Below are 15,137 nucleotides of genomic sequence, written 5' to 3' on the forward strand. Positions count from 1 at the left end.
CTAAAATTGTACTGTTAAAGAAAACACTGAAGACTTTATCCTTGATTCTTTTCCAAAGCTAACATCAATCTAACTCATGTATTCACTAAATGTCTAGATACTTACCATGCACAAAGTCCTATCTAGGTACTAGGGGCATATAATGTCTCAAAGATATAAACTCTTTCTTCTTCTTTTTTTTTTTTCTTATTAAGAGATAAGATCTCGTTATATTGCCCAGGCTGGTCTCAAATTCCTGGGCTCAAGTGAGCCTCCAGAGTAGTCAGGACTACTACTAACCACACCTGGCAATAAAGATTCTAAAGTTAGAAGGACAAAGTGATGTTACCTAAATTTGCCTGTGCTTCTGATATGACAAATAATCCGCCACTGGTGCATGGCCCATAGAGCTCATCTTCATCTTTGGATGAACACGAGTGGACCTGTCATACTTCTCAGCCCTATGACATATAAAGCACAAAGCCAGGAATGAGGTCATTGTCTTATTACTTACCCCCAAAAGCTCTCAATGGCTCAACTCACCTAAGTCTTCCTCCTTTACTCTCTTCCTTCATATCATAACTTCTGCAAATTTTTATAACAATTTTTTAAATGAGTAAACTGATCTGGAAAAAATATTTTTTTCAGTTTTTATTTCAATAAAACAAGAGGCAACACTTGTGGTATAAAGTACTGCATATGGAGAACATTTACGCAAATATACAAAAATTCAAAAAACTAAATTCCAGTTTATTTCCATAGCCTTAAGAAGGTAGGGAACACATAAAAATATCCAAAGTCATAGTTTATTCTTTAGGAATGTAAACTCTAGGAATACAATTAGAAACAAATATATTTACTATGAAAAGATTAGTATTACCAAATGATTAGAAGTAGAGGTAAGAGGTACACAGTAAGTTCCATATAAGAGAAAGCAACAATACGTAAAATAAAATCTTGGGTTTATGGTAAAAACTTCCTATTAAGACACATGTACTCTAAAACTCTACTATAAAAAAACACAAAAACATCTCCCAAAATGTTCACTGTTAGTTTCTTTAGATATGCACAAGTTACAAAGTATAGAAAACAATGTATTTATGCTCTCTGATGAAGAATTTAACAATATTAAACATAAATCTGAATAAGTCAAAGTACTGAGTATAATTTTATTAAGCAACAAATCTAGAAGTATGAATTCATGCTCATTAAAGGACTAGAGTTTTAATTTTTCATACAAAGACTGGGAAGACACTATTATACATTAATTTCTATCTACAATGCTTAAAGTACCCATCAAATTATTTTTCCTTTTAAGTGGTTTTTAAAAAATATTTTTCAGTTATATTATTCAACATATATATTTCCTTGATGTGCTTCCCTTTAATATAGATTTATTGTGCCTAGACGCAAATGTTAACTGCCTTAAATATTTGTTTAAAATTATGTCTCAGACTACATCTGTTCTCCATAATTCAACAGTTTTAACATTTTAGTTTTATTTTTCCAAAATAGGCAAAATCCCTTAAAACTGGGATCATTTTGATCTATTTTGGTTTTAAAAATATATTTCCCTTTAATTCAACTTTTTAAAAAAAATGAGTAATATTTGCTCAGCAGTTGCTTCACAGTTGAAAAGGGCAATGAAATATTGCTTTTTCAAAACAAACTTCAGTCACCATTTAGATGCTGAGAATTCCAACTCTTCAAGTCTAGAGAGTTTGCCTTAAAAATTTCCATAGTGGTATACAAAGGACTCCAGGGTGCTTTCCTGTGGCTTCAGGAAGGGAAGGGAAGACATTTGCTCTGGGTACTCTGGGACAGTCCCTTGAAAAGTCTACTTTGTTTCTCTCCCCACTTGGGATTCCAAAAAGCTAGTACTGGTTCCAATGCCACCAGAATACTCCAGGCCGTTGGGTTTTCAAAAGTGAGAGGTTGGGCGATTTCAAGAATCTATAGAGATTTAAAATGTGCAATGGAGCCACAATTTCTGTTCAGATCCTCTGAAATACACGGTGCAAGACCCCAATTGTGTGTGGAATCCTTCTCATGATAAAAATACTATTCTGGATACTGTGACCATCAGCATCTTTATAAGAAAGTGACCTACAAAAGCTATCCCAACTTTAAAATTTGAAAGTTGAGTGGGGAGAAAGTAGTATGGATAATAGTCATTGTTACCATAGTTAAGATTATCAAATTTTCATAATTTCTATAAAAACTTTCAATGTGTAATCCTTATTTGAAATAGTGTCAAAGGAACTATAAAGGAATGTTGTTGTTAACATAACTCCACTCTCCAGAAAATCAATTAGTGCAAATCATTTGAAGCAAAAAATCAGAACCATTTCACTAAGCCTTCAGAGATTTTTAAAAAAAATATACAAATGCAAATTTGTTGTGCAGTATATAAAAGCATGGCACCCCTTTTCATACTTAAAATTTCAGGTATTTGCAGCTCTGATTCCATTTATAGTTAACAAGAAAAATATAAAGTGTTACATTTTTTATTGCAAAAATAAGGATCATTAGCAATTTAGAATTCAAATACTTAAGAAGCCATATGTCAATATTATTAAACTAATTAATTAGCTGTCAAAACCAATGAAGATTATAATGATCTAGTGTCTGACACATTTGATCTAGAGCTGTGAGACCACTGGTAGTTCTACATATCAGACAAGTAATTTGTTTGCACTCTGATACTTTCTTCTCATAACAATTACTTGGGGACCTTGTTAAGAATGCAAATTCTAACTTAGTAGACCTAGAGTGGCACTGAAATTCTGCATTTTTAACAAGATACCAGATAATGCCAATCCTACTTACTGGTCCTCAGACCACATAGCTAGCAAAGGTCTAGAAGAATACCCAAATGAGGTTCCATTATAGTGGTAGAACATGAAAATCTGATCTCTCAGCTGTATCAGTTAACATTTCCTCAAACTTATTCTACAATGTTTCCTAAGCACCTCAACTTGCTTAAAATGCCAATCTTATAAATTAGTTTCTAATAATACCAACACTATTAATAACTATGCACAGGGGAAATTCATTGGCAAAGAATGACAAAAAGACATCTGTAAATTCACATTGACATTTTACAAATATTTTAAATTGTACACAGGGTTCCTATTAAGTTAATACAACATCAAGTTTCACTGCCTGATTGCCTTACAGTTCTTAACTAAAATTTATGGCAATAGATCTTATTCCATTCTGTTATTGGAGCTAAAAAAAAAAAAATCAAATTCATTTACGTCAAAAACCACATTGTAATCGGGGCTAATGAATGAAAACGAGTGCATGCTTTTTGAAGAATTCGGTTTAAACTGGTAGCCAAAGCAGTTGCGGTCAAAAGTATGTTCAGAGTATAAATGCTTTGGCGGCCTTCAAAGCATACAAATTTTTCATATATCTGAGCTCTGCATAAGCAGGTACAAGAGGAAAACACTAGCATGCTCTCTTGGTGACCACAGAGAGGGACTATGAAGAAGGAAATCGCTGTGTACTCACAGTGAAAGAGCCAACCGGACAGCTCCTTAGGACTTCCTCAACAGTCAACTGACTCAGCCTCAGCCCTGCTCTCTCTCTCTCTGAATGACTTAAGTACACTTACTTTACAAGGGAACTGCAACGATAGTCAAAAGGACCACCGCTAGCAAACACCAAACTTTTATTTCCATCTAGAGGTCACACACAGATACATACAAGTTTGTTTCAACTTCTGCCATATCATCTTTTTTATTTTTAATTTTTTGTTGGGAGGTAAATTGATTATTCTTTTGATATCATACTAAGATATTTTAAATAGGTCTGTTCACAAACAAGAAAGACATTTCTTTTTTCATATTTTAAATTTAAGAACACAAACATAACTCTAAATTAGTTACTATATAAATGTCCTTTGTCCATATTTTACTATCTTTATTTTCTTTCATGACATTTTATAGATGAAAAATGCATTTGCATACAAACAATTCCATATTACACAGTGGTATCTTGAAAGCTGTGTTGCAAGATTTACACTGATTTCCAGGAAGTCTTCCAATGACATATGCTCTGAATTATAGGAGTCCAAACTAACTAGGATTTCCAAAGTCCAGCAGTAGGGTAAATCAGCTTTATGGCCTATTATACCTTAATAATTGAAAGGGATCTTCACCTGCTAAATCCAGATCAAACACTTCAAAACAACACACCTAACACACCTACTAGCAATCTGATTTTTGATATAAAAATGTTTCAGAGATAACAACAGAAATGCCTCTACCCATACCCTGGAATCATATAATATTCTAGGTACTGGGTTACCAGGCATTTTCCAGTGCTTTGAGCAAATTGTTCTAATCATAAAGATGATCTGCTTACAAACATTTTCATCAGGTGCTTTTCATACACATCATTTTTGTGTTTCCACATGCCTATTTTTCAGATTGGCTTCCTGACCAGGAGCTGGAGAATTCCTGGAGTTGTGCCTCTGCCCCATCCTCTATAAAACAGTTCCCATACATGGAGACTCCCTTTGACTCTGAAGGTCAAACGCACAGTCACCAAAATAGGAGCTATTAAAAACTCAAACCAAAATAAGAAAAACTACCTCATAACTTCACATGAGACATAACCAACTTGATCAGACAACTGTCAAAATTTATTGTCACTGATAATCTTAGGGCAACAGTAACAAATAAGAAGGAGAAAAAAAAAAGACTCAAGCCAAGAGGAAAAAATCTTAATCAAGAAATAAAAAAACCATATTTCAACTTACTGCAACCTAGACAATCTTCCCTTCATAAAGTCAGGGGAGCCTTCAGAATTTAAGACATCAGGGCTCCTGTCAGGAACACGGATGAAAGACCCAGGGTACTTTCATAAAGAAGCAAAGTTGTATTTCTAGGTTCACTGCGTTATGGGAGAAAAATACGTTACTAATTAATCTGTGGACAGAGTAATGCTAATACTAGGAGGTCTCTGCTGACCTGACTGATGCTTCATTGGAAGTTCAGTTCTTTCTGAAACGTAAATAAGCTTTTCTTCTTGGAGACTACAAGCTGAAAACCTATTGGAATCTGTCCCAGCCCCACAACCAACAGCAGATGACTGGTTATGTGGGACTGTGACACCACTGACTTGTTCAAAGGATTTACTAAATACAGTCGCTGCGGTTTTAGCCAAACCATGGCTACTAGGCTTAGGTAGGGATTGGCTGGTTGTTAAAGTAAGTCTCTTCAAAGAGAGAAGCTCAAGATTCTCACTTTGGGCTCTTTGAGTTTGTTTTCGAGCAAAGTGATCTTTGCAAGATTCCCCTGTAGTTTCTTTTTCTTTTCCTCCAGTTTTGCTTCCTCCTGACCGTCTCTGGTTCTTTCCTATACTTGTCTTGTTACTACAATTGTGACTACTGTTTGATAAACCCGACTGGCTGGTACTAGACGCAGCCCTGGAATAAAATCCCTCGTCAACTTCAGATATCTCCATCAGTTCTTCTTGACCTGTTAATTCTGTATTTCCTAAACAAAGAAATGACAACGATTAGTTAACATTAAATATTTTAAGCAATCTTTTTAAGCAATTAACACCAAATCAGTTATACTTTAAATAAATTAAGCTTTAGCATAATTTTATAAAGCAACAGATTATAGAAAATCAAAGGATAAATCAAAACATTATAAAAACGTCAAAAATAGTTCATTGTAATTAAATGACGGTAACTTATAGTGTATTAAACAACAAGCATGCCATAAACCATACTCCATTATGTTTTTAGAAAGAATTCTCCTATTCATGCAAAAGATAAGAAACAATTAGAAATATTATCACAGTAAAACTAGGGGTGAACTCTCCTTGAATAGCAAAGCAGTATAAAATCAAAGCTTTTACCAAGGAACTTTTAAAAAATTGGTATTAGAATACTTTAAAGACTTTTTTAGAAGGTTGCACTCTATACTGCAGATTATTTTATCAAATTCAAAAATCTAGACTATAAATATCACAAGCTCAAATATAAAATTCTATACACATTACCCTTCATATCAAAGATGGCAAAAAGACAAAGCTGAAAAAGTAATTTTAGAACTCCAAACATAAGCAGAAAACTATTTTAGAAGGAATTTTCTGCCTCAGTTTTCATAACAATTTACTAAAAGACAATATAGGTATAATCATTCCAAAGAGCATTAAGAGTCATTGAGAAATGTGGTGCATAATTCATGCATTTGGATTAGATTACATGCAAAATTTTTGTGACTGTGCAACTGCTGCTTAACATGCATCAGTGGCCCTTTGCCTTAAGATACCTTGGAGTGCAGCTATAAAGCGCTCTGCTAAAACTGCACTCTGCCAGGTGAGTTTATTCCATCCTCCATCATTTTTCTTACAGATTTTTGCCTCCTGATCTCTGGCAAGCCTTTGCTCTCAGTTCTAGGATCTGTGGCTGTTTCCTGCACACCCTGTATATGCTGAGCATCAATTTCTCCTAGTGTTCTGCCTTTTTCCCCATTCCCGGTTCTCTCTCCGGCCACATTTGTGACACTAATCTCAGGAATGACAAGGATGCCCAATTCAGTAGTATCATTATTGTTGTCAGGTTGCTCTAGAATTGAAGATGATAAGACAAAATGATGGATGAAACCAAAACAAAAATGTGAAATGAGAAAAGCAAAAGACTCAGAACAAAAATTGGATGACTAAATGTTATGAATTAAGCCAAATATTTGCACTGTAGTAATTTCCATAATTTATAATACTCTGATAGCACCAGAGACAATAGGGTCATATTCTTTAATTTTAAATGACAAACAAAAAATTCACAGAGCATCAATTCACGTTCTGCATTTTTTTCACACACACATTTCACATGAAATATGAAAGAAATTTTCTAATAAATCAAAATAAAATTTGTTTTTAAATTGTTCTTTTTGTGTTCTTTGGGTAATTTTCTAGTGCTTTTAAGATAATATGGTGACCACCTGAATTTATGTCAAGTCTTAGGCAAATGTGCAAGGATCTACAGCCAAAACTTTATAGCTTTTGTCAACATTATGAACCAAGCCACATAGAAGTTCCCCTTTGTACTCTTAAAATTCTAGTTTTTTTATTAGGCTACATTGAGACTGACTTAATAAACCATGATATTTGGGAAAATGCTTATTCACATACGATATCATGGCTAGTAATGCCACAGGTATAGTTTTTATCTCAGATATATATCATCTATTAATAGTAAATATTAATGTGGCTGTGATATAGTTAAGCAGTTGATTTATTTAGACTCATACCAATTTCATAAATTTAGTTCATTACTAGACTGCAGAAAAATAAAAATGGATTTGGAAAAACAAATTGGCTGTCAGCCCTTTATCTGAAAACAGCCATTATAAATGAAACAAAGAAACAAAACTCCTAACTAGTTAATACCTGTAGACATTATTTTATTCTGGTCTTAAATAACAAAGGCATAATGTTATTTAAAGCTGTCAAGGAGTTATTCATGTAAATGGGAAAAAGTAACATAAATATATCTACAAGGTGACAGTAGTGAAACAAAATTCAAAGCAACATAAGACTACGTAAAATAGCATATACTTTTTAAAAACTGTAGACCACAAACCTGCTTACAGGACATCACCTACTATTTTCAAATATTTTTAGTGATAGGATTATCAGACTCCCACTAATGATGCTAAAGGCTGAGAAACAGTAATAGATAGTAAAAGAACGAAGGCCAGAGCCACATATTCCTGTGGTTCCCTAAGTTAGCTGCACATTGGTATCATCTGTGCATCTTTAAAAACTACTGATGCCTGGCTCCAACCCCCAAACATTCTAATTTATAATTAGTGTAAGGTATTACCTGGGCATAAGATTTGTAAAAGCCCCAGGTGACTAATGTGTAACAAAGTCTGGGAACCACTGCTCTATTCTGATTTTCAAATCTTAAAAACTTAAGACAAAAGTTGTTATGGGTGCCTTGGATACTCCATACTCAGCAGCAATACGCACTTGTGGGAGCCCCTCCTCAAAACTTCATGGTGCCTCGCACTGCTGAGCCAACATGCTGGTATAATTATTTCCCCTTATTTAGTGCTTCATAGGCTTTTGACTAAAGGTTCTCTAAAGTTTTTATTTCCTAGATAGGCTGCAGAATGTTGGTGAGGTAGTAGTGCACTGCTGCTTCTGGGTGCTCTCTAATAAAGGTTTAATGAAACTAAAAAGCTCCGACCAAGCCTGTTTCCAATTGCTGACAACTGTCATCCAAGTGAGGGCAAACAAATTCTTATTGAGGTACATGCCAGAGGCCACTGCAACTGAGATAAAATCACCATGGCACTGTGAAGGCCAAGACTTGTTTATTTACATTGTAGAAGCTGTTTCACAAAAGATCTACTGAAGGGATCTCCAGTCCAAAAAAAAAAAAAAAAAATCAAACTTCGGAAATTATCCAGACATAAAAAAGGCAATGAATATTAAAATTTAACAAAAATTTAAAAGCTAAGCATAGGTGGCCTCATAGAATACAGAACAATACTTACATTGAATTGCCCTAAGTCACTTTCTTGAGAGTGTCCACATATATCATCCAATTGTAATCTCAAAACAGTCTATTAGTGAGCCTCTGAAGTAGGCAATTTGATTCCCATTTACAGACAAGGAAACTGAAGTTCAGGAGGAACTACACAACTATTCAGTGGGGGAAGTTAACCAGTAAAATCTTTTAACTTCAAATGTCTATTCTAACATACTATAAATACTAACTCTAACTCTTCAATTCATTTGAGTCCATTTGAGTTAAATATCCTCTGACATCCCACAATTAGGTTTAATTTACTTGTGTAGACTCCTGGCCATTTTATAAAAGCAAATAACTTACTTTGAATGGAGAGCCAGAGAAAATAAAAGTCTGGAAGAAATCCTAGGAAAGTAATTACTCTTGAGTTTAGGTCTGTTCTTTTTTTTTTTAATTGGGTCAATTTTTTAAAAGATGCCAAAGAAGGCTATTAATCTAAAATGGTGCTTCAGTGGCAGAAATTTAGGATTTTGCAAGAAAAACTAGAAAATGACAGGGAGAATATTACATAAAGCAGTACTAGGCAACTGAAATGTAATCACATTTATCAGAATAGTGATAAAGGTCCACAGCCCAAAAAGCAATGCTATTACATTTAAAAAAATCATGGAATTAAATGGCAAGTAGAAAAACGAGATCATGTGTTTTCCCACAAACACAAATCTTTGACTAATTAATTGATATTTATTATCACTCAAAAATGGTTAACAATGGCAGATTTTTTAAACTGCTTATTAAATTTATAAGAAGAGTAATTCCATACAGAGCTAGAAAGAACAGAAACATAAATCTCAGAAAAATTACAGAATAAAGAAAGATAATTAAGTAATCCAAACAAACATTTGTTACCTAATCCTGCTCTCTATCAGCTCTCCGACTTCTTTCCCTGTATAACTCTGTGACCCGACATTCCCACCCACACTGTCTTACTGCTCTCCTGGCTGCTCTCTTCTCCTGGTGGCTGAATGGCTCACTTCCTTACTTCAAATCTTTTTCAGAAATTTCCTTTACAGTGAATTCTCCCTTGGTCAACCCATCCAAAGTTTTAATAGCCCCCACGTTTCACATACCCTCTTCTTTGTTTCTTCTTCTTAGCACTTAACACTCTCTATCTAACCTATAATTATTTATTTATCTTGTTTACTAGACCTAAGTTCTATGAGGAAAGAGTTTTTAAAATTTTCATCTAGTCACTACTATATATCTAGTACCTGGAAAAGTAGCTTGTATATAGTAGGCACTCAAGAAATCTTTTTTTGATGAATTAAGTGAATATTCTGTTATCAGATTAAATTATTAGAATAAATTAAAGTAAGAAAACATACAGAAGATATGAGAAGGATAAGCTGTGAATGTGTTGACTGAATAAATGAAATACATATAGCTTATGCTAATACGAGTTTTTACATGGCAAAGAAAAGCAAAGCCTCTTTGTTTTGGAAAAGTGAAGGAGCCGTCTCTAAGTGTAGGTTTAGCAAAATGCTTAGGTCAAAAAGATCATTTTTAAAATCTATTTTTGCATTATGTTATCCAGAGGATAGCATATATAGCTAAAGAGTAGAACTTAATCCTTTCTTTAAGAAAATTATATAGAAGATGCTGCAAGGGAATATAAATGCATAATAAAATAGATTTTGTTTTCCCCAGAACTTAACAATCTATGCAAATGAAGTCATGATTAATCCACACCTTAAAAAAAAAATACTTGACTTCAAATAATTCAAAAAGCTCAAAAAGATCCAAAGAGAAACTTCTCAGGATATATTTTATTTGTGTAACCTCTTATATGTATAAATAGGTAAACTCTCCACATGTAGAAATGAAAGTTAAAGAATACTTTTAATAGACATTTCCAAATTAGTTCTCAAAGGTACTCAAATTATTTCACCCTAAAAAATTTCTTCCAGCTTTAAGAAAAAAAGTGAAGCAAATTGCAAGTAATACTAAAACCGATAAAACTGATCATGAAAAGTTGTGATTTCTCTCAAATGTCATTTTATAATCCCAAATATCTATTCTATTATGTCACTTACAAAACCACTTTAGCTTTTGCTTTTATTTGTTTTATGGCTGCCCTATTTACTAAAGGTGGTAATTTTAATAAAATAATTATTTATTTATTCATAGAATTTATACATCTCTGTACTCAGATTACTTTGAGTCTAAAGGCATCTGGCTATATGGGGTGCTTACAAACTTATTTGTGAAAATAGTAAGCTGAAGCTTTAAAAATATATTTTATTATTTGTCTGCATCATACAATTTTTACATGAATTATGAAAAGTATTTTAACTTAGAATAAACCCCAAAACAAAGTCATACACATTCTTCTACAATTTATGAGATGTAGATATTTTAAATGCTATAAAATACCAGAACAAATATCTTTTAATATAGTCATTTTATGTTTATAATATATTCTGTTCAATGGAAAAAAATGTTATCTATATTCATTAAGCTATTCCTTGCAGTGTTATTTATAACAGCAAAACTCAGAAACAAATTTCTTAACATATTAGAAAAATGATTAAGCAAATGATGGAATATCAACTCAATGTGATATTATGTAGCCATTAAAATAACTGTATTTACTAGGAGAACTAGGGAAAATGTCTGACAATATTACCTAAACAAAAACAAAATACCAAAAACATTTAAATAGAGTACAACCATGAAAACATACATGCATAGAAAAAACTAAAATGAAAATTAAATATTGGAATTATAAGTAAATATCCCCTAACCTAGTTTACTATCATGTTGTTATACTGTTCTTCAACAAAACAAGAAAAGACCAACTTGCTCACCCTATGTTATATATTTCTTTATCATTCACTCACTTATTCATGCATTCAACTAAAACTTGTTGAGCACCTGTAATATGTCAGACATTGTTTTAGATGCTGGGGATACAACAGCAAAAAAGACAGATTCTGCCCTCACTATATAATAAGGGAACAGAGATCACAATGTAATATTGGAAGTAAGTAAACAAGAGAATTTAAATAGCAGAAAAGGCAATAAAAAAAATAAGATGGGAAAGATTAAGTAGGGTAGTAAGGGATAAAAGTACTTAGATGGGTGGTCTGGAAAAAACTCTTAGAAGAAGAGATGTTTAAGCTGAGGTGTGAATGATGAAAAACTGCTAGCCACACAACAATCCGGAGTAAGGGCAGTCGAGGTACGTTTCACTATTCACATTTCAGCTCAAATACTCCAAATTACTGGACAATGAGCCTAAGGCAGAATGCCTTAGTATGCTGAAGTGTTAGAATGAAAGAGTCTAATGAACTAGGGTGAGCGTGGTCTTAAAGTGGGGTCAAAGCAGTAGTCAAGAGGTCATATCACCAGGGTCACATATGCCATAGTATGAAGTCTGGATTTTATTGTGATTACAGCAGATAGCCATTGACAGCTACATGGAAAAACTATTTGCATACTGTCATACTTTACTAGCCTTTTTTAGCAATAGAAGTTACATTCACGTAACACAAAATACTGAGCATAAAGTGTGTCCTGAGTCAGAAGAACAGCACTGTGGCAATGCTCAACCTGAGCCAGTATTTACAAGGCAGATTAGAGGAAAGCAAAGCTATCACAGAAACACAGGATGGGACCCCACCGCAGTTAAAGGGCTGCACTCTGAGCAAGGACAAAAACAAAGACTCAGATGTCAAAATCTGAGCTCTGAAGCAGTAAGTAGACTGTCTAGGTAAGAAAAGAGCAGCCTGGGGCATACAGAAAAACAGTCTGGAACAGGACAATTTATTTAGACACACCAGTTAGGAGCTATTAGCAGTCTCCATAAGTGAAAAACAGTCAGATCTTTAGCTTTGGTTGTATACATATGGTAAATGACAGAATTCTCCTTATTGAGGTGGATTCAATTACTCTCAGTAACTCCTTTTGTCATCTTTATTGAGTCTCAAGTTTTAAAAAAAATCCAATAGAGAATTGCAACATAAAGCTGCTGCAGGACCAGGTGAATCCTTTATGATTATTACAGATCCTCATGACCACACACCACAGACCAAAAACAGGTCAGCAAAACTACCTATTACAAAACTACCTATAAAAGCTTATTTCTTCCTTGGTGTGCAACGTGCAGCAAATGCTCATAAAAAAGGTGGAAAAAGGAGGAGTGCTCAATAAACAATCATAATAAATAATAATTTTCTCAACTACTGCAAGATTTATGTAACTCCCCCTTAGTAAAAATGTAGAATACAATAATTTATGAACAAGTTTTTTTGCCACATAAGACCATTAATTCTGTCACTGGCTGGAAAATTTTTCAACTTCATTTTACCTGGAAATAAAATGAGATCTTTTATTTTCTTCAAAAATAGTCTAAGTCAGGATTCTGCACACAGTCGTTCTTTCCTCTCTCAAACTTAATATCCACATGTGTCAAACATATCAACGTATTTCAGCTCTTTGGTTAACATGTCTTTTTTCCTTGAGTAATCTAATATTTCCTAATATTTTATTTTGTCCTCCATGGAAGTTCCACATCGAAAATGCCAGTTAAAATTCACAAAATTTTTGGTAAGAAATAAATGCTTTTTGTCCAAATGTTTTATCTTCTATATTGGGAAAGAAAATCTGTTCCTCAAATAGCATTTTATAATCTGAAAGTAATGGAGCTTCTCAAAATGATACTAAAAGCATTTTCATTTTTAAAAATAAAACTGCCAGATAATTTTTTATTTCCTAAATTTCCTTAACAAGTATAGACAATCGTTGAAATAAAAACATACACATTAAAAATGTTTAATTGCCGATGTAAAAATTATTCCAATAGACAATTCTTTAAAGTTTACTACTTTGGGGTTTAAAATTATTACCATTTCTTTGTTTTTCAAAATTCTTCTGTAACTGTTAGCAACAGTTTATTTCTCCTCAACTGAAGACTTTTCTCATAGTTGTAAAATCAGATTTACAAAATAGATGTTCCATTACAAGATTTATTACCATTTACCTTTTGTAGTATCTAGAAAGGCAACCTTAAATGCTTAAAAATATTTATAAATAAATATTATTTATATTTACTAAAATACATCCATTATAATTTTTCAGATTTGTTTAATTTGTTCAACAATTAGTACTTCCTCGCTTTATCAATGTTATTATACAGTAGAAATTTATTAACATTTTCTAAATCAATAACCAGTTTTAATGTTTTCCAATATGAATTGCAATCTTTGTTTCTTTTCTTTTTTCATCTAATAAGCTAGTACTAAACCACTGAATGAGCAAATTATGAAACAAATCACTTTCCTGTTTTTTTAAATAATATCTCTTTGAACTCTCTTATAATCATTTAACTTTATTTAAATATGATGGCATCCATTAAAGAGAAGCAATTATTTTAAATGCTGAAAAATGCAATAAAACTGCTGTAACAACATGAAACTAGACTTTCTTTTTATTTCAACTACATAAACTTCATTTAGTCTGATTTTTCACGTAAACACTGCATATAATTAAATATTCTAAAATTCTCACAGTACTTATTTTGCATCATTAAGTTAGAAGACTTAAAAATATATACAGTTGCTATTTTTAATTCTTTTTTACTACTTAAAATTTTGTACTCTTGGATCCCCTAAATGAAAATAATTCAATGCATTGTTATTAAAATAAACCATTTAACATATGCCAGGACCAAAAGTAGGGAAACATTCAAAGTATCTAGTTTATAAACATTCCTTTTATTACTGATACCTACTAGTTGCAAACAGTTATAACTGTACATAAATAAGAAATATAAATTTGGTCTATGTAACTTCTATTTTTATGTTAACTTGGGATTGAAACAATAACAACATTTTTAAAATCCTTACTATAACAGTGACATACACATTAGATAATAAAGTTAGAGTACTGTACTCCAGTACCACAGAACACACAAAAAATCTTTAAAGTAATTGTTACTATTACATAACATGTGTACTTTTGTGTTTGATACTATACTCAAACTAAACAAGTTTAACTCAAATTGAGAAAATCCAAATTACAAATTTCAAAAACTTAAGAGTTTTGGGAAAGCACTAAAGAATCACAGGACAATTTGAATAGCAAACTAGCTAATAAAAAGTTATTAGAAATATACTTATTGTGTAGCTAGTAAAACAAATGAAACTGTTCTTAATTAATAATCTACCTTTATGTAGTACTTTAAAGTATACCAAATGTTTTCACTCATTTGTCTCATTATCTCACAAAGGCGCAAGTGGGAAGAATGATGGGCAGCAATAAAAAAATCGAGATTTCACTGGATAAGCCTTTTGACAGTTGGCAAAAATTATAAGTACTTATTATTTGTAACTATAACTTAATTAGGGAACTTTTAGAGAACAAATGACTGGTATTACAATAACTATTTTGAAAGAAAGGAGGAAATCTCTTACATTGTTCCAAGTATAGGTAATTTCTTAAAAAGTGGAAGAATGAGTAATCATGGTAGTAGTAGTTGTGGTGAACAGAGAGAAAATAGCAATTAGATTTGCTCTAGAAAAGGAGGAAGGAGGCCGGGCGCGGGGGCTCAAGCCTGTAATCCCAGCACTTTGGGAGGCCGAGACGGGCGGATCAC

At 32.7% G+C, this 15,137-nt stretch overlaps 1 protein-coding gene across 2 annotated transcripts in view; it reads right to left on the reverse strand.

Annotated features, from left to right (window-relative positions):
- Positions 1-617: 617 nt before the first annotated feature.
- The window catches only part of FAM126A (family with sequence similarity 126, member A), a 71,952-nt gene continuing 57,432 nt past the window's right edge, over positions 618-15,137 (reverse strand). For both annotated transcript variants that reach the window (XM_011944178.1, XM_011944179.1), the window contains one exon: positions 618-5,486. In XM_011944178.1, the coding sequence (XP_011799568.1) occupies positions 4,912-5,486 (575 nt within the window). In that variant the 3' untranslated portion in view covers positions 618-4,911. The remainder of the gene's footprint in view (positions 5,487-15,137) is intronic.

This window comes from Colobus angolensis, unplaced genomic scaffold (genome assembly GCF_000951035.1).
Source record: "Colobus angolensis palliatus isolate OR3802 unplaced genomic scaffold, Cang.pa_1.0 Scaffold229, whole genome shotgun sequence".
Lineage (NCBI taxonomy): Eukaryota > Metazoa > Chordata > Mammalia > Primates > Cercopithecidae > Colobus > Colobus angolensis.